The 18868-nt window shown below is 42.5% G+C and overlaps 1 protein-coding gene across 1 annotated transcript; it reads right to left on the bottom strand.

The window, feature by feature from the left end:
* Positions 1–426: 426 nt before the first annotated feature.
* LOC136457431 (protein FLOWERING LOCUS T 1-like) lies at positions 427–4335 on the bottom strand. The gene is made up of 4 exons (XM_066457458.1): positions 3984–4335; positions 3742–3803; positions 3465–3505; positions 427–1053 (listed from the first exon to the last, which is right to left on the bottom strand). Exons 1-4 carry the CDS (start codon positions 4191–4193, stop codon positions 794–796), a joined length of 573 nt encoding a protein of 190 aa, XP_066313555.1. The 5' UTR covers positions 4194–4335; the 3' UTR covers positions 427–793.
* Positions 4336–18868: the final 14533 nt, after the last annotated feature.

Below are 18868 nucleotides of genomic sequence, written 5' to 3'. Positions count from 1 at the left end.
TCAACAGTTAGATGTCTAACTTTTCATAGAAGTTCATTTGAAAATTAATACTTCTGAAAAGGAAAGGAGAAATTCTGTTCAGATTATTCAAGTACTATAGAGTTAGTAAGGAATGTGTAGGGGTTAATGGGTCAGAACCACGGAAGATGTCCGTATATGCCATTTGCATAATCCAGATGTAACTATTTGGTGCTCTCACCTATCACCTGTTATTAATATTTTCATCATTAGTATCGTTACTGCTTTGGGTACAATAAAATGATAATAAATAAATATTCCATGTAACTAGCATATACCTTTTCTTTTTCTTTTGCCATTTCAAAATGCTAAGTTATCTAAGTTATCATGTCGAAATGCTTGAAATTGCTACATTAGTTTTGTACGGAGTAATTTAAACAGGCTACTAATAAACTGGGACGACATTTATTTTATTTCTCGGTGATCACAGGTTAACTACGTACGCGAGTACACACATGCACTAACTGCAAGAGGTATCTCATGCAGCTCCATGAAATACAGCAGGCTAGCTAGTACTCCGTATAATTCACCATGATCAATCACAAACCGCAGTATACACACACACACACACACACACACACACGAGATTCTTAGTCTTGGGACGTCGTTAGGTTGTCGCTTGCGTACGTGCATACGTACACATACACCATGTATGTATATACGTATCATCATCGTGCTGATAAAGTGCGTACGTACACGTACGTCGTCGTCGTCGTAGCCTGTACGTTTGTGGCACGTACGTACTCGCACTGGCGGCCATTCTGCAGCTAGATAGCTAGGACGCCGGCGATGTCCTTGGCTGGCGGAGGACGTGGCGGCGGCCGCCGGTGCCACCCTCGGGCTGGCAGGTGAAGAAGGCGGCGGCGACGGGGGCGCCCAGGCCGTGGTCGACAGCGAAGTTGCGGGTGCAGAAGTTGTGGCGGAGAAGCGGCGGCTGGTCGACGGAGCCGCGCACCATCTGCTGGAAGAGCACGAACACCACGCGGTGGATCCCCGCCGGCGGCCGAGGGCTCTCGTAGCATATCACCTCGCGACCTGCGTGCGTGCGTGTATGCAGCCAATTATTGGAAACGCATATCCATGCATACGGAATCACCCATGCATGGATTTCTCCTTTTTTTTACCAGACTAGAATAATATTCCACGCGTTTGTCGTGGAATTTTCATAGAAATAAAAATATTACATGTATGAGCTCAACTTACGTATGTTTACTTTCATTCTTATCAAAACTGAGCAAGACTACAATAAAAGGATCAATGAAAAACCAATAAAATTAGATCGAATTGTATAAGATGATAAAACAACAAAACAAATCGTAATACACGGATGCTTTCTATATCTCTTATATATCAAAAGTAGTAACTCCGTTTAGTGGATAACTTATATTAAGTGGTCGGAATTTAGTGGGATAAGATGGTTGTTAATGAGAGATGTAGATAATTAGCAGGAGATGATGTAGATGATTTACATATTATTAGATAAAACATATAGTGAGGATTATAGATATAGATTTGTTAATTAATTACTATGAAAGAGAATTGCAGTTGAACTATATAATATAATATAACAAAAAAATACATTTAGTCCGAGTTCCTTTTGTTTGTGGCCGCGTCCATATATAGTGGGTTGGAGCTTCAAGTTTTTTTTTGATTGAAGATATATCGGATGGACAACGTACGTTCTTCGAAACATGTCTCCGTTTTTGAACTAATACTATGATGATCATAATTAATTGAACAAAGTAATACTCATCTTTTTAAAATATATATACTATATGATCCGTATCACATTATTTTAGTAAAAAAGTTTGAGAATTCAACAGTCTAATATAATTTCTCCACAAACAAAAAATTATATTCACCCCTCAAAAAATGATATTAAAATAAATCACATATAATAAATGTTTAATATTACAATTTTGCAAAGTGTTTGATTATGCATGTTTCACAAGTTCTAGAATTGATGTATAAGAGGATCCAATGGTCATGCACTAACCTGTAGGACTTCAAAACAGTGAAGTATTAATTCCTACAAGAACATGTCCGTCATCGTCCATAGTAGGTTAGAGGACACTAATTAGCTATTCACAGTGTTCACATGTTCATTTCATTAACTTCCTTATCAGCAAACTCATCATTCATGAATTTAATCGTGTTCTCTATATATGTATGCATCTTTTACCGGTCTGTACTGTAATGATGGTGTCTAATTTTTGTGATATGTACTCTGTATGATACTTCTACATACATGTAATATAAAAAAATTGAGGTATGAAGCACTAAAAAAGAAAGCTACTCAATAACTCAAACATCTTGCCACCAGTCAGATTATACTAGAACATGATGTCTGTATCAGTATGCAGTGATCATAATGCATGTATAAGTATGCATTGACCCGATGCAATTTGGAATAAGGCAGGGGCTTTGGAGCCTTCCTAGATTTAGAACGAAGCATGCCATCTTTTGAGTTTCAATTGTCCAATATCTAAACAAGCTCATCATATATTGAGAAATAATTAAGACAAACTGTAAAGGTTTACTTACAGAGAGTAGAAGGTGCACGAATAACGGTCGATGAAAGCGTAAAGCTAGCTAGAGATAATTGGAATGGCTTTGATTATACAATTAAAAGATACATACTGAATCCTAAATAATTTGTACAAAGTTGTATTCATGTATAATATCAAAAGGAAGCATTTGTAATAAGTTGTATATTTCTTCCTCAATTCACTCATAACACATCAACACAAACATAGTAACCACTCTAGCTAGGTTTAATTTCTAAGAAGGCGCCATGCTTAAAAATCCAGAGTCCCTATAGTCCAGGACCAAGAAGAAATGGCCCATGCATGACATAATTTTATTAGTTGACGCTCTCCGATACTCTACTACTGCACAAACCTCATCACTGGCGGCTATAACCCCCGTCCTCCTCCACCTCGCCACCAGTTTTCATCAGCATTGGTGATGAAAGTGGACAGTGATAACCAGGCTTATCACCACCGATCAAAACCTGCGGTGATAATACTTTATCACCGCCGGCTCGTTGTTTCATCTGGTGGTAACGAGGGCGGTATCACCACCGTTTCGGTATATGATTCAACGATGATGAAGACTTCATCGTCGCCGGCTCAAGCGGCATATCATCCGGCGGTGATGAGTTATATTCATCACCACTGGACCCTTTGGACCACCGGTGCGACTTTAGGTTCGGGCTAGAATTCTTCCGTTTGAATTATATTGGCACATAGAATATTGTCTAGTTTTATGGTGTAATATCGAAGCATTTAATTATCTGATGTTGATTTGAGCTCTCTTACTTCCTCACTCAAAAGTGGATCACAATGCAATCGAGACGTGATGCTGCTAATTCGCCAAAAAAAAAAAGACACGTGATGTTGCTGACATGCACAACGCATTTCTAGCTACTGCACTTTTCTACTCACCATGTTCAATTTCAGTTGTCCCAGGAATATCTGTCACCAACCTGCAAAATGAAAGGTGATCAATGAAATCCAAATATAACTATGCATGGCTTTTAGAACATAAACACAATACTTTACTCCCTCCACCCCACAATAGCTGCACTTCTCACTTAATTTTTGAAGTTCAACTTTAAATCTAGTTAAATTTAAAATAGCATTTGACTCATTTCTTAAGATGTGCAGTTATTTTGGAACGGATGGAGTATGTGCGAGGATTAATTATATGTACATATGGTACCAATGCAAATACTCCCTCAACGTCGGATTGCTCGGGTTGGGAGCGTCAGGATCCACCATAACCTTTTGATTCGATGATCCAAGAGCCACGCGGACGGCATATGTAAATGAACGCATCATGAATAATCAGTTAGCTTAGCTAGGAATGGCAATAGGACATGCATGCACGCACGTCAAGCAAGGCTGATTTTTAATAATTAGGACTAATATCAGCCAAAAGAGATGCATGGAGGAACACTTTACAAGCGTGTAGGACTGGCTGAAATCGGTGCCCCCGATCTCGACGCGAGGCCTTGCTGCCACCGCCGACGGCCGGAGGTCGGAGCCGTTGATGAGGCGCCGGCCGTTGTAGGAGACCCGGAGCGCCACCGTCGGCGAGAACGGGTCCACCACGTCGCCGACCACCCGCCCCAGCACCAGGCTGTCCCTTGACGTCGTCGACATCGAGAGCATTGCAGTGTAAGCAGTTTGTCGTTTGAAAGCTAGCAAGCTTATGGTCCAACCTTCTATCTTGTCGCGTTATATATATATAACTATATAAGCATTCACATCATCTACATGCCGGCCTACGCCACAGTCCTGAGGTGACCTCAGAGTCCGTGCGTGTTTATGGGTTAGAGCATCTCAAGGACTCTCTATTCCCTTCTTAAATGCCACGAATAGAGATTTTAGTGAAAAACTATCCTCCAACGGTTTGTCTAAATGGTTATCCAAATATAATCATCTTTTATTCTAGATTTTTTGCTAGCCAAAAATAGAAGATGAGAAATGACTCTCTAGACTACTCACGAGATATAGAAAAACTGTTGGAGAATGAAAAGATATAGAAAACGATTTTTATACAAATGATTATCTAAATGATAATTTAGAGAGTGAGATTTAGAAAGGCTCTCGGAGATGCTCTTATCTTCTTCGCAGGCGCTTGATGGAGACAAAAAAAAAAGAATATTTCTGAAAAGCAATAATCAAGCTATTGCTTTTGTCCGAAAGGCTCGATGCATGCTTATATGCACTTTAGGGTCTCTTATATAAAATTTTAAATTTGCTTCGTCAAAGTCCATCTAGCTAGATTTGTCCTAATAGGTAGAACATTGTTTTTACCTTCGTCTAAGAATATCTAATATTTTATATGTATATGCATTCATAACGTAAGATTGACATTACTAGATTCATTATGAAAAATACCTTCATAAGAAATATATAAGCTCTTTCAATAATATGAATAACAGCTTTATACTACAGATATTATTAATCAAAGTGTCGCCTTTGTAGATAGTGCGGAAGTCTTGATAGGCTTTTTTTTTTTTCCATTGGAGAATATATAGTATTATGTTATAACTGGGACTACTTATTATAGCCAAGCACGAGATTCATGATGGGTCAACTCTAGGGCATGTTTGGTCTGCTCATGCCCACATCGCTAGCTTATACTTCCTCCATCCTAAAATAACCGACATTCTAGGTTTGTTCTAAGTTAAATCATTTTAAGTTTGATTGTATAAGTTTATAAAAATACTAATGTTTATGATACCAAATAAGTATTATTAAATTTATTACAAAATATCATATTATACATATTTGGCGGTGTCATGAATGTCGATGTACTTTTCTATAATTTTGATTAAAGTTAAATTGGTTTGACTTAGAACAAACCTAAATCACTAATAATTTTGGGGCGGAGAGAGAACAAATGAGAAGCAGGAAAAATCCATCCAGAACGGCACACGTCATCACTCATGCATTTCTAAGCCGCAGTTAAGCATTAAGATATATATAGATTTTCTCAATGGGGGATTCATAAGAGAAGCAACGCTTTCCTCCTCTCCTGGGTATTGGCCATGTGCACCTCGCTGAAAGCGCCTCATCTTGTCGTCAGGATACAATGCTAGAGATGCCAGGCTAGCTAGAAAAGGTAAAATCATGTACTGTTATGCACCCAAGATTTAATATTCTCGTATGATTTTTGAAAAATGAGTATGAATCTCAACTGTACATACAACAGCTAGCCATATATAGTGTGTCTTGAAATGAACTATGGGTGTTCCAATTTTTCATTTTTCAAAACGTCATAGTATATATTTATATATATGATACCAAATTAGTATCATTGGGTACACCATAAACTGTTATCTTCATAACATAATAATTTGGTGTCACAAATATTTATATTTTCTCTATAAATTCAGTCAAACATAAAAAATTTTTGTCTTAAGACAACTCTAGAAATTAATTATTTAGGGACAAAGGGAGTAAAATGTTTTTGGATGAATTTTCTTTTTCCACTTTTATGTCATTTTCACATAATATATAATTCCGTGCGAGTGCATGTGCACGCTTTATTTTATTGTTGACTTAGAATAAACCAAAAACACTAGATAGGTGCCCACATGTGCACGCTTTTTTATGTCATTTTCATTGCATGCATTGACATGGTGCATCGATCATCACATGTTTGTATATGTGCCGGTGGAGCTAACACTTGTACGGGCGGTGTCATGAAAGAATTTCTGCCATTTAGATAAATTAAAGGACATGATGCATATGTTACATACAACGAACAAGTACAAAGGTGCTGGCCTCTTTGACGTCCCGGCTACCTTCGAATCCACTTTTGTTTTGTGCTCTCCGAATTCGTGGCGATCGATAATGCTGAGCACGATGAATCTGCGGCTGCCAAGCAACTTGCGCCCAGATAACAAAGGAATGGGCGTATGTTGTCAAAACAAAAAAAAAAGGAATGGGCGTCGCAGTGTCCAGGAAAGATCACAAGGATCCCCCAGCCGGAATCGCCTTTGCTTGCCACAACCTCGGCATCGGCTGTACCATAGGACGAACCTAAAAAAAGCCAAGGCCAACGTTTCTACTTCGTACGCACTCTGAATGTGAAAAAAAAACAGTTTAGTTTTGTCCTATATCAACAACTAACTCCTTAGTGAAATAATTGCACATCTCGTTTTCTAAAAAAGTTATTTTTTTAAATTCAATCAAATATATAATAAAAAATACTATTATTTTATGATGCATAATAATTACCAGATGGAGTAAGTTTATAAAAAATACTATTGTTAGATTCATTATAAGATATAGTATTTTCATAGTACTTTATCTGAACCAAAATAAATCAATTCCTCGAATCGCTTTGAATCAAATTAAATATCTTAAGTTTAGCCAACTTTATAGAAAAAGGTGACAACTTCTATGACATCAAATAAGTACAATATAGAAATATATTTCATAATGTATTTAGGGACACTAATTTGGTGTCATAGTGTAGGGTTCATAAACCCGAGGTCCCTCATGGACCTGCTTTTCAGCAAAAGCTCGGCTCAGCAGACGATGTTGCGAACGACGTGCAACTCCTGGGCTGGCCCAAATACCTAACGACAGACCAGAAGGACGATCCAATCTCTGACCGGAAGGCCTGGCCAGGAGGAACGACACTCGCTTCCGACTCCGGCCCGCCTCTCCGACCGGAAGACCTCGCTTCCGACTCCGGCCCGCCTCTTCGACCGGAAGGCCTGGCCAAGGAGGTGAAAGCATCTAGGCCCCTAGTTGGATTTCGGTGATTAATGACAATACGAGATTACTGTGACTAACATGTGTTTTGCAGATGCAATTAACTTTGGTTATGGTAATGACAATTGATTGGGCAATCATGGTTTTCATGCCCCTACGATCGAAATCGTTTCGGTTTTTAAAGGATGGATGACAAGGTTAAAGATGGACTAGTTCTAAGTGTCGTTTGGTGTTGAGGAGACACTTAGAGTAGTTTAGGACTTTGTTTTTCCTTTGGCCGTACTATTAAGGGAGGTATGGACAGGTAGATTGACCTAGGTGAGTCTAGTGGGTTAGGTGTGGTGCACACTTGTCTAATCTAGCACTAGGTAGCTCCTAAAAAGCCCTTAGATCAATTAAAGCGAACTTCATTCACATATGATTGAGAGTTGGAAGTGAATGGAGGGTCAAATGCTGACCGGACGCAGGCACAGAGTCCGGTCAGTTCATTTGATCAAGGTGAAATCATCTAGATGCGACCAGACGCTGAGAGGTGAGTGACCGGACGCTGGGTGCCAGAGTACAGTCAACTCCAGTAAGGTTCCAGAGAGGGAGAATCCTGATCGGAGATGTCCGGTCAGTGCTGACCGGACGCTAGTTAGGTTTTGGCTACTGACTGGACATTGAGCAGCAAAGTGACCGGACGCTGGATGCCAGAGTCCGGTCAACATTAGTAAGGTTCCAGAGGGCAGTTTTCATGACCGGATGCGGTCGGTCAGTGATGACCGGACGCGGGCCAGTGTCCGGTCACAACTTAAACTGCACAGAGGTGGGTGAGCTGACCGGAGCGTTCGGTCACCCCGCAGAGGCACATAACGGTTCGTTTTGAATGAGGGGTTATAAATACTTCCTCTATTCACTCAAGGGATCGCTTTTGCTCATTCCAACAGCTGAGAAACACCCTTGAGAGTGTCAAGAAGAGCAAGGTCCTAGTGAGGTGATTGAGATTTGAGAATCCAAAAGAGAGACCTCATTAGTGAAAGCAAGAGTAGCAAAGTATGCATCCACCCTTCTCATTAGGCTTGTCATGGCCAGGTGAGAGTTCGTGCTTGTTACTCTTGGTGATCGCCATCACCTAGACGGCTTGGTGGTGATTGGGAGCTTAGTGATCATCCGATGGAGCTTGTGGATGACCCAACTCAAGTTTTGAGCGGTTGTGGGTGATTCACCGCGACGGAGTGTCGAAGAATCAACCCGTAGAGAGCACTTGATCCTTACACGGATCAAGGGGGAGCTACAACCTTGTGCGGGTGCTCCAACGAGGACTAGTGGGGAGTGACGACTCTCCGATACCTCGACAAAACATCACCGCGTTCCTCCTTCTCTCTTTACTTTAAGCATTTACTTTGAGCAATTCAATTCGTGTCTTTACATTCATAGAATTGCCATGCTAGAGTAGGATTGGAACATAGGTTGCTAAACTTTTGTGTGTTAGAACAATAGAAACACTTTCTAGGCACAAGGGGTGAAGTGGACTAACCGTAGGGTTTAATTATTGAATGAATTTTAGAATTAGCCCAATTCACCCCCCTCTTGGGCATCTTGATCCTTTCAATTGGTATCAGAGCCTTGTGCTCACGTATTTAGGCTTAACCACCTAGAGAAAGATGTCTCACGGGGATGGACCTCCTCCTATCTTTGAGGGGGATGATTTTCCTTATTGGAAAATCTACATAGAGACGTATTTAGAAGCTCTAGATGTTGGCATACTTAGAGCCGCTTCACAAGGATTCCCAAAACCTCAGGATCCCACGCACCTTCAAGGCGATAAAGTGAACTATGAGAAATGGAATGCAAATGCTCGAAACACCATCTTTAGAGGCCTTTGCAAAGATATGTTCAACCAGGTGAGGAACCACAAGGACGCCCATGCACTATGGTCGGACATTTATGCGTTCCATGAGGGAACTAAGAGCGAGCGTGAGGAACACTATCATCTCATAACAAAAAAGCTTAATTTTTTTGAGATGCTTCCTAAAGAGAGTGCTAATGAAATGTACTCACGCTTGAATGTTCTTGTAGAGGAAGTCAATGAGCTTGAACTCACTCAAATACAACCATCCGATGTTGTAAGAAAGATCTTGAGTGTCCTCCCTATTGATAAATATGGGCATATTATGATCGTGCTTCATCAAGATGATCTTTCCACTGCTACACCGACTCAAATCTTGAGAAAGATCAATGCTCATGAGATGTATATGCACATCACACCACAAGATGGCTCATCCTCTACCAAGAAGAAAGACAAAGACTTAGCATTCAAGGCTAGCTAAGAGAAGGGAAAAGCTAGAATTGAGTATGAGAGCTCAAGTGATGATGAAGTTGATGATGCAAGTCTTGCTCTCATGGTGAGAAGAACCACCAAGATGCTAAAGAAGCTCAACAAGAGTGGCATCAAGTTCGATGGCAAGAAAAAGTTCTTCACTAGCACAAGAAGGAAGCCAATCTTCGAGATGGATTGCTACAATTGTGGAGAACTTGGTCATCTAGCACATCAATGCACCAAGCCCAAGAAAGACAAGTACAAGAACAAGTACAAGGGCAAGAAAGATGACTCAAGTAATGAAGATGAGGATAAGAAGAAGAAAAACAAGCCATACAAGAAGAAGGATGGCAAGAAGGACTTCCATAAGAAGAAGAAAAATGGGAAGGCATACATCGTCGGTGATTGGCTCACAGACATTGATTCATCAAGTTGCTCATCCGATGATGATAGTGATAATGAGAAGGTGACCGCCATTGTGATTGACTCTTCATCATCCTCATCGACACCACTGCCATCATCCTTTACACACCTATGCCTTATGGCCAAGGGTGAACGAAAGGTATCAAATGATGATGATAGTAGTGGTGATGATCATGCTAATAATGATGATAGTGATGATGATGAATATGAATCACATTCGTATGATGATCTTGTTAAATTGCTAAATCAATACACTAAGATCATTAGAAAGACTAGAGCTAAGAATGACAAGCTAGAAGCTAAGAATGATTCTCTTTTAGCTAAATGTGATATAGCCAAAAATGCTAGTGTTGAGCTTAGAGAAGCAAATGAAGCTATGTCATCCAAACTCAAGGAGCTCAAATCTTCTAAGAAAGAGCTTAAAGATAAACATGATAAACTTGAGGGGATGCATAAAGAGCTCATCACTAGCCACAATATGCTAAAAGAAGAATATACAACTCTCAAGATAAATCATGATAATCTTGTTATTGCTCAAGAATTTTTATCCAATAAGCCACATGATGCTATTAACGATGTTGTTAAGATTGATATAGCTACATCATGTGATGATTTAATTGTTGAGAGCATTGAGCAAGGATCTAGTGGCAAAGGCAAGCAAGTGGTTGAAACTGACAACTATGATGAGTATGTCAAGCTCAAGCATGATAATGAAAAGCTTAAGAAAGATCTTGAAGAGCTCAAAACCACCAACACTATAGTGCTAGAACCTCTTGATCATGATGGTGATTTGATTCTTGAGAATAAGAAGCTCAAAGAAGAGAACAAGAAACTCAAGGAAGAGAAGAATAATGATGCACTCAAGGAAGAAAACAAGAAGCTCAAGTTAGAGAAAGAGCATCTCAAGATTGGATTGAGCAAGTTCACAAGAGGCAAACATCTTCAAAGTAAGCTACTAATGAACACCGTCATGAAGATGGATAGAAGTGGCATTGGGTACTTAGCAAACCAAGAGAAGAAGGCTCAAGCTCAACAACAATAACACAAGTCAAAGCCAAAGCCAAAGAGGTGTTTTGAGTGTGGACAAGAAGGCCACTTTGCCCATGAGTGTCAAACTCCACCACCACAACCCTTGCCCAAGCATGCTAGACCCTTTTCCTTCAATGCTCATTACATGCTTAGAAAGGACTCTAGTGGAAAGATAAAAGTTATGTTCTTAGGACCTCCCAACAAGAATAGGCCTAAGAAAATTTGGGTTGCAAAGTCACTTGTTGAGAAAGTCAAGGGCCCTCAACAAGTTTGGGTTCCTAAAGCTTGATCTCTTGTGTGTAGGTGAACTACAAGACCGGTGGAAGTCATTGGGTAATTGATAGTGGTTGCACACGACATATGACCGGTGATCCTCGTATGTTCACCTCACTAGATGAAGAAGTAGATGGACAAGAAAGAATCACATTTGGAGATAATTCAAAAGGCAAGGTTAAAGGATTGGGCAAAGTGGCAATATCAAATGATCATTCAATCTCAAATGTGCTATATGTTGCTTCATTAAGTTTCAACTTGCTATCCGTTGGACAATTGTATGATCTTGGCTTTCAGTGCCTATTTACTGAGAAGGAAGTTATTGTATCCAAGAAAGATGATGATCAAGTGATATTTAAGGGATTTAGATACAACAACCTATATCTAGTGGACTTCACCTCCGAAGATGTTAATTTGAAGACTTGCCTATTCACCAAAACAATACTTGTGTGGCTATATCATAGAAGACTTGCTCATGTTGAGATGAGCTCACTCAAGAATCTAATGAAGAATGATTTGGTGAGAGAGTTGAAGGATATGAAGTTTGAGAAGGACAAGCATTGTAGTGCATGTCAAGCCGGCAAACAAGTTGCAAACACTCATCCTACAAAAGCTTTCACGTCAACCACAAGAGTGCTAGAGCTCCTTCACATGGACTTATTTGGACCAACAACATACAAGAGTTTGGGAGGAAATCTTTATTGTCTTGTGATTGTTGATGACTACTCAAGATACACATGGGTGTTCTTCCTTCATGACAAATCCAAAGTTGCATCATGCTTCAAGAAGTTTGCCAAGAGAGCTTTGAAGTGAAGCTCAAGAAGATTAGAAGCCACAATGGAAAAGAATTTGACAACACAAATATTGAAGCCTATTGTGATGAAGTTGGGATCAAGCATGAGGTCTCCGCAACATATACTCCTCAACAAAATAGTGTAGTTGAGAGAAAGAACCGGACATTGATCACACTAGCAAGAACAATGCTTGATGAGTACAACACTCTCGAAGATCTATGGAGGGAAGCTATCAACACCGCATGTTATGCATCCAACCGCCTATTCCTTCAAAAGTTTCTTGGCAAGACACCTTATGAGTTGCTCAATGGGAAGAAGTCGGATGTCTCCTTCTTTGTGGTGTTTGGTTGCATAGGCTACATCTACAAGAAGCGACAACACCTATGGAAGTTTCAAAGATGTTGTGATACTGGTTTTCTTATTGGTTACTCGTCAAAGTCCAAAGCATATAGAGTATTTAATTATGCCACCGGCTTGGTTGAAGAAATATATGATGTAGAATTTGATGAATCTAACGGCTCCCAAGGAGCAAATGAGAATCTTGATGATGTAGGTGATGAACCATTGAGGGAGGCCACAAAGAATATTCTAGTTGGAGACATCAAGCCTAATGATGATGAAGATGATGTACAAGTGATCAATTTGCCTTCTTCATCAAATATGCCACAAGATGGTGATAAAAATGGGAGAGTAGAAAATAAAGACACTCATGTCTTCCATAAGCAAATGGTGGTACAAGCACAAGATGTTGATGCTCCACAACCTCCCCCTCAAGTGGTTGATAGAAGAAATTCACCTCTACTACAAGCTCATCCTTAAGATCTCATCATAGAGAGTCCATCAAAGGGAGTAATGACTCGCTCTCAAAAGCTTGCTTTATTTATTGAACATCACTCTTCTGTCTCTTGCTTTGAGCCTACTAAGGTAGAAGAAGCTCTTCAAGATCCGGATTGGATAAATGCCATGCATGAAGAGTTGAACAACTTCATCCGCAATGAAGTTTGGACTCTTGAAGAGCGACCACAAGGTGCAAGAGTCATTAGAACAAAGTGGGTGTTCCACACAAGCAAGATAATCAAGGTGTTGTTGTGAGGAACAAGGCAAGACTAGTTGCAAAGGGGTTCTCTCAAGTTGAAGGGTTGGACTTTGGAGAGACCTTTGCACCGGTTGCAAGACTAGAAGCCATTCATATCCTACATGCATATGCATCACATCATGAAATGAAACTATATCAAATGGATGTGAAAAGTGCATTTTTAAATGGCTTTATAAATGAACTAGTCTATGTTGATCAACCTCCCAGGTTTGAAGACCCTAGATATCCTAATCATGTTTATAGGTTGTCCAAGGCGTTATATGGGCTTAAGTAAGCCCCAAGAGCTTGGTATGAGCGCCATCGGGACTTCCTCATTGAGAAGGGCTTCACCATTGGGAAGGTCGACACCACACTATTCACCAAGAAGCTTGATGGATATATCTTCATTTGTCAAGTGTATGTTCATGATATCATCTTTGGATCATCAAATGAAGATTCTTGCAAAGAGTTTGGTGAATTGATGTCAAAGGAGTTCGAGATGTCAATGATTGGAGAGCTTACATTCTTTCTTGGTTTTCAAGTCAAGCAAATGAGATAAGGGATTTTCATCTCTCAAGAGAAATATACTAATGATCTTCTCAAGAGATTCAAAATGGATGAATGTAAGCCAATCAAGAAACCAAGTCCCCGGTGTCGCTGGCGATGACCGAGCACCGAGGAGCGAGGAGTCCCTAGCGTCGCTGGCGATGTTCGAGCACCGAGGAGTCCCCGGCGTAGGCGGCGAGGTCCGAGCACCGACGTAGCTGACAACGTCCGTGCGGTTAAGTGTGCCCACTTAGTCCTCGAGCATGAAGAATCTGAGGGCCGAGGAGTAACCGACGTCGCTGGCGATGAAGCACGAGCGATGAACAGTCTGGTCGACTGGTCGGCGACAAAGTGAACATTGAGTAGAAGCGACCGGCGAACAGTCTGATCAACTGGTCGACGACGGAGTCCATGAACCAAGCGGTCCGACCAGTTGATCGGTGGAGAAGTCCGAGCACCAGGTGGTCCGATTACCTGGACGAGGATCCTGCAATACAAACATGTAGAACAGGTAGTACATGATGTAAAAATAAATGAACTCTGGAGAAAAATGAGCAATGGTTATGAAACGGCGTATGCAGTTCGGCGATCAGTTGGAGCAAAAATATATTTATGTTTAATATAAACCGCCCGACCAGTTAGTGTGTAGCTAAGTCTACAGCTCTAGCTAGCCCATAGTCCATAACGCCGAGCGCGGAGCCCGTGCACGTGTAGGAGGAACAGAAGTGACCAAGGAGCCGCTACCGACCACCCATAACGCAGAGCGCGGAGCCCATAGCACGTGTAAGGAGGAGACGGAGATAGGGCCATCTTTGGAGGCATCCGAGCATCAACGTGACTGTTCGAGGGTTTGAAAAATCGTTTGGAGAGCAAACATGGAGAAAACAGTTCGAAGAAACATTATGGCGATTAACGAAGATTGGAGAATATTTAGAAGAATATTAAAATATGACTTAGCTTTAGATAGAATGTCTGGTCGGCGACGTATGGCATTATCTGGTTGGTGTTGACGAAATTGCCCGGCGCTCGAGCTTTCCGAACTGTCGTCACGACGACGGTCGCGGTTGTCATGACGCTGTTCTTCTCGGTGATCATGCAAGTGCCGTAGCAATCATAGTTGGCCTTCCTTCCATGTATATACGTATATACATAAGCGCATGCAAATAGCTTTGCATGGCTCAAGTAATTGGCTTGCATGGCGTACAGATTCCTTCGTTGTCTGCTTGTCGCTGCTTGTATGATGCAAGTTGCATGTCGCTGTACGTGCGTCACTGTCTCGTAACAACGAGACTTCTTGATTACTAAGGCCTTGATTTGAACATTGATGCATGTTGGAGACGGAGAAGGTGGAGTTGCAGATCGACTTGTGATTAGATCGGATCTGAACAAAGCTGAGATGAAATCGCATCTGGAGTGGACGGAGACGAGACGACAAGCAGCATTCTTGATGCCGAACTTGCTGTGGAGCGTAGAATCACGTGGCCAAACGCAGGAGTATCAGGACGAGTTGCGTAGCGACGTCAAGCCGCCACGAATAGCCTCAAGACGACGACTCCATCCTAGATGACCGACGCCGCCGTCAGAAGCCAAATCGCCACGGATGGGATTGATCTTGAGGTCCATCTGGTTCGCTATGGATCAAGCGCACACCTCTACTTGGCGCGCCAACTGTCGACAGAATATCATCGGCATTCCACCGAGGGGTATCCCGTGATAGTAGATTTGTCGATGGGGGTGCGCGTAATCAGAAACCGGATGGTGACACAAGGCGCAGAGACAACGATTTAGACAGGTTCGGGCTGTCTGATCGACGTAATACCCTACGTCCTGTGTCTTTGGTGTATTGTATTGAGATGTAGTAGATAGATCTAGATTGATCGTTGTGTCCGCTAGGGAACCCCTGCCTCTCCTAATATAGTATGAAAGGGCAGGGTTACAAGTAAAGTAGCCTATTTGGTACTATATAATAGATTGCGGTGCATGCCGAGCAGCGCCGTGCATGCCTTGATCTTATGGGCCGGACCACCTCTGATGGTGCAGCCCATGTCTTGGGGGCCATACCCCCACAACGCGTAATTCAGAACAAAAAGGCAACAGAGACATAAGAGTTAGACAGGTTCGGGCCATCAACATGATGTAATACTCTACTCCTGTGGTCTGTTGGTTTATATTGGCTATAGTATGATATTGCGTGTGTTTTGAGTGGGTCCCCTACCCGCCTTATATAGACGGGGGTAGGGTTACAGGCCGGTTAGATCTGGGAGATAACCGGTAAGTAATAACAGATTATATGAATCACGGGATCATAACATATCTAACAGATTACGCTGTATCTTCAGGATATCTTTCCGGAATCTTGCGTCTCGCGCCGAGTAGCGCCGTGCTCCACAAGACTTCGTCTTGTGGGCTAGACCGCCCCTGGCAGCGCGGCCCATGTAGTCTGCCGTAGGTATCTGGGGTCGTACCCACCACAAAGACTATTCTTTATTACTATGAATATTAGTAATTACAACATAGAGCTCCCACGTATATATAGTCCTGCCAAGGTCTAAAAGTTTTGGTAAAAACACACATACAAACAGACTAGGATTAGAATTTCTCCTCCTTTCCTTTTAGGATAAAGTCCGTATGGTTTACAACCGTCGTGTCACCATTGACAAATAAAAAGTAAAGGGCTGGCCATGTTGAAACCCGTTGCTATTTTCAAGTGGAAAGTAATAGGCTTTTTCCATGACTCATCAGTTTTAGGGTCATATATTTGGAACGCATGAATTCCATAAGATTTTCATAAAAAAATCATAAGAATCAATTTAATTTCTGCAGAAATAGAAAGTAAGTGACGTGTTCCAAACAGGGTCAGGTAGCAAGGCCTTAGGTGACAAACTATATATACCGTGACAGCCGACAGGCTTTGATTGTCACCCGCGTCTTGCAGCTTATTTGCAGCCAGAGCAGCTGAGTCTGGCTTTAACAAATTAATTAGCCCGCCACTAGTCAACTGGTACAGAGACGGCTCCAAGTATTAGACCTAGAAGCAGCAGAAGAATCTATGGGTCCATGCTAGCGAGAGAACTTTGTGACAGCGATTGCCACTATTCTTTTCACCTTCAGTAAATTTATTAGCATATTCTTAGAGGCTGATTGATAAGCTCTAGCTTCGAAACCAAAAACTTTGTAATCTGGTCGTTCTACTGTAGAGATTCTTATATTGTAGTGGAACTGCTTAGTTGAGTCCTTGTGTCATTATTTTTGAGATTATTAATTAAACACATATATGTTTAAACCAATTTATATTATAAAAAAAGTTTTAAATTCGCATACAAGGCTTTATTCACAGTTTCTCAACCGGGACTACGAATTAGGGACTAAAGGACATGACTCTTTAGTCCCGGTTGCCTTGAACCCGGACTAAAGGTCCTTCGAGAATAAAGAAAATAATGCCTCCCACTTCTATGTCTCGCTTGGGATTCAAACCTAAGACCTTATGTATTGTCTTGCGCGTACCTTTCTATCCCACCTACACAGAGCACATGACATCGAAGGACTTTTAGTCTGGGTTGGGAACACCAACTAAAACTAAAGGGTCTACGTTAGTCTGGATTGGTGTTATCAACCGAAACTAAAGGGTCAGTTCTTTAGTCCAGGTTGGTAACATCAACCGCCCCGAACTAATATAGACCCACTAGTAGAGAAACGACTTTTGATCCACTTCGAAATTTAGCTTTAGTCCCGGTATTTTTCGCGTCCGGGACTAGAGAAACCTTTAGTCCCGGTTAGTAGCTCCAACCGGGACTAAAGGTCCCGGCCCAACGGCTACTGTGGCAGACTTTTGCTGCAGGGGACCTTTAGTTCCGGTTGGAGCTACCAACCGGGACTAAAGGTTAATTTTTACTCCCGGTTGGTCCCTCCAACCGGGAGTAAAAGTTTACTCCCGGCTAGAGGCTCCGTCCGGAACTAGAATGAGACCTTTAGTCCCGGTTGCTGTCTCCAACCGAGACTAAAGGTAAAAAAAAGGCTAGCTTGGCCGGACGGCCTGCAATGCAATAGTGGGTGCGTGTCCGGATCGGAGGAGATCACTGTCGTCAACAGTGGAGAGTAGTAGTGCTCGTCTGTTCGACGTACTACACCGTAGACCGTTGGAGTACAATGATAGGGTGGGTGTCCTGGTAACTAGTTGTACACTCTTGTACACGTACTTACTACTACGGTAAAAAATCATAAATGTTTAGCACTCCCGGTAACATCGTCGAGCACATCTGTAGTTGAACCCGTAGATTTACTCTTGGTATGCATGGTACAGGACTTCATCATTTGCGTTTACTACTCCTAATATATACTGTATCTGACATTGACAGGTGGCTAGGCTAGCCGAGAGCACACATGAAAACAAACCGTACCGAAGAGTCACTGCCGCGCGACAGGAAAACGTCCTTGCAGATAACGCTACAGATGTGCTCAACGATGCATACCAAGACCTTTAGTCCCGACCGCAAGTGACAACGCCGCGGGCAGCAACGGGACGGGTCCCTACATCTGCACCAAGACCTTTAGTCCCGGCTGGTATTACGAGCCGGGACTGAAGGTAATACCTTTAGTCCCGGACATTTACATGAGCCGGGACTAAAGGTCCCTCCCCTATATAAGGCAGCCGTTTCTTCTTCCTCCTCACTCTTCATCTTCGTCACCCATCGCCACTGCAGCACGCCAGTGGAAGCGCTGCCGCACCTTCCCCGCGCCCGAGCCCGACGCCACAGCGGAGGAGCCGCCCGAGCCGACGCACCGCCGAGGACGAGGAGCCCCGGAGCCGGCAATGAGACTCCCTCCCATCCCGCGGGTCTCATCTTCCCCGAGACCGGCGGACCCGAGTCCAGCGCCGCCGCTGAGGAGCATGAGCACGTCTGCGTCGATCCGGACCCCGAGTTCGGCCACACGATGCCCCGTCCACAAGCTGTCAGTTACCCCCTCGACAACTCCCCCGACGTCCCTGGCGGTTGAGCCCGACGCCGAGGCGCACCGTGAGCCGGCATCGCCTAATTCGGCGACCGAACTGCGAATCTCCACCGCCCCTACATCTGCACCAAGCCGCCACGGTGACCGCCTTTTCTTCTTATTACCCCTTTTGTAATCGGATGGATGCGTGTGCCGAGCCCTCGTGCCGGCAATCTTGTAA

Source organism: Miscanthus floridulus, chromosome 6 (genome assembly GCF_019320115.1).
Source record: "Miscanthus floridulus cultivar M001 chromosome 6, ASM1932011v1, whole genome shotgun sequence".
Classification (NCBI taxonomy): Eukaryota; Viridiplantae; Streptophyta; class Magnoliopsida; order Poales; family Poaceae; genus Miscanthus; species Miscanthus floridulus.
This window is presented reverse-complemented; position numbering and strand designations above follow the sequence as displayed.

Excerpts from the sequence above, each read along its gene's own strand:
- LOC136457431 (XM_066457458.1), bottom strand. The coding sequence starts at position 4,193 with ATGCTCTCGATGTCGACGACGTCAAGGGACAGCCTGGTGCTGGGGCGG. Across the intron at positions 3,506-3,741 it reads TTGAGGGAGTATTTGCATTG|GTTGGTGACAGATATTCCTG; the intron begins GTACCATATGTA and ends TTCATTTTGCAG. Across the intron at positions 1,054-3,464 it reads GACAACTGAAATTGAACATG|GTCGCGAGGTGATATGCTAC; the intron begins GTGAGTAGAAAA and ends GCACGCACGCAG.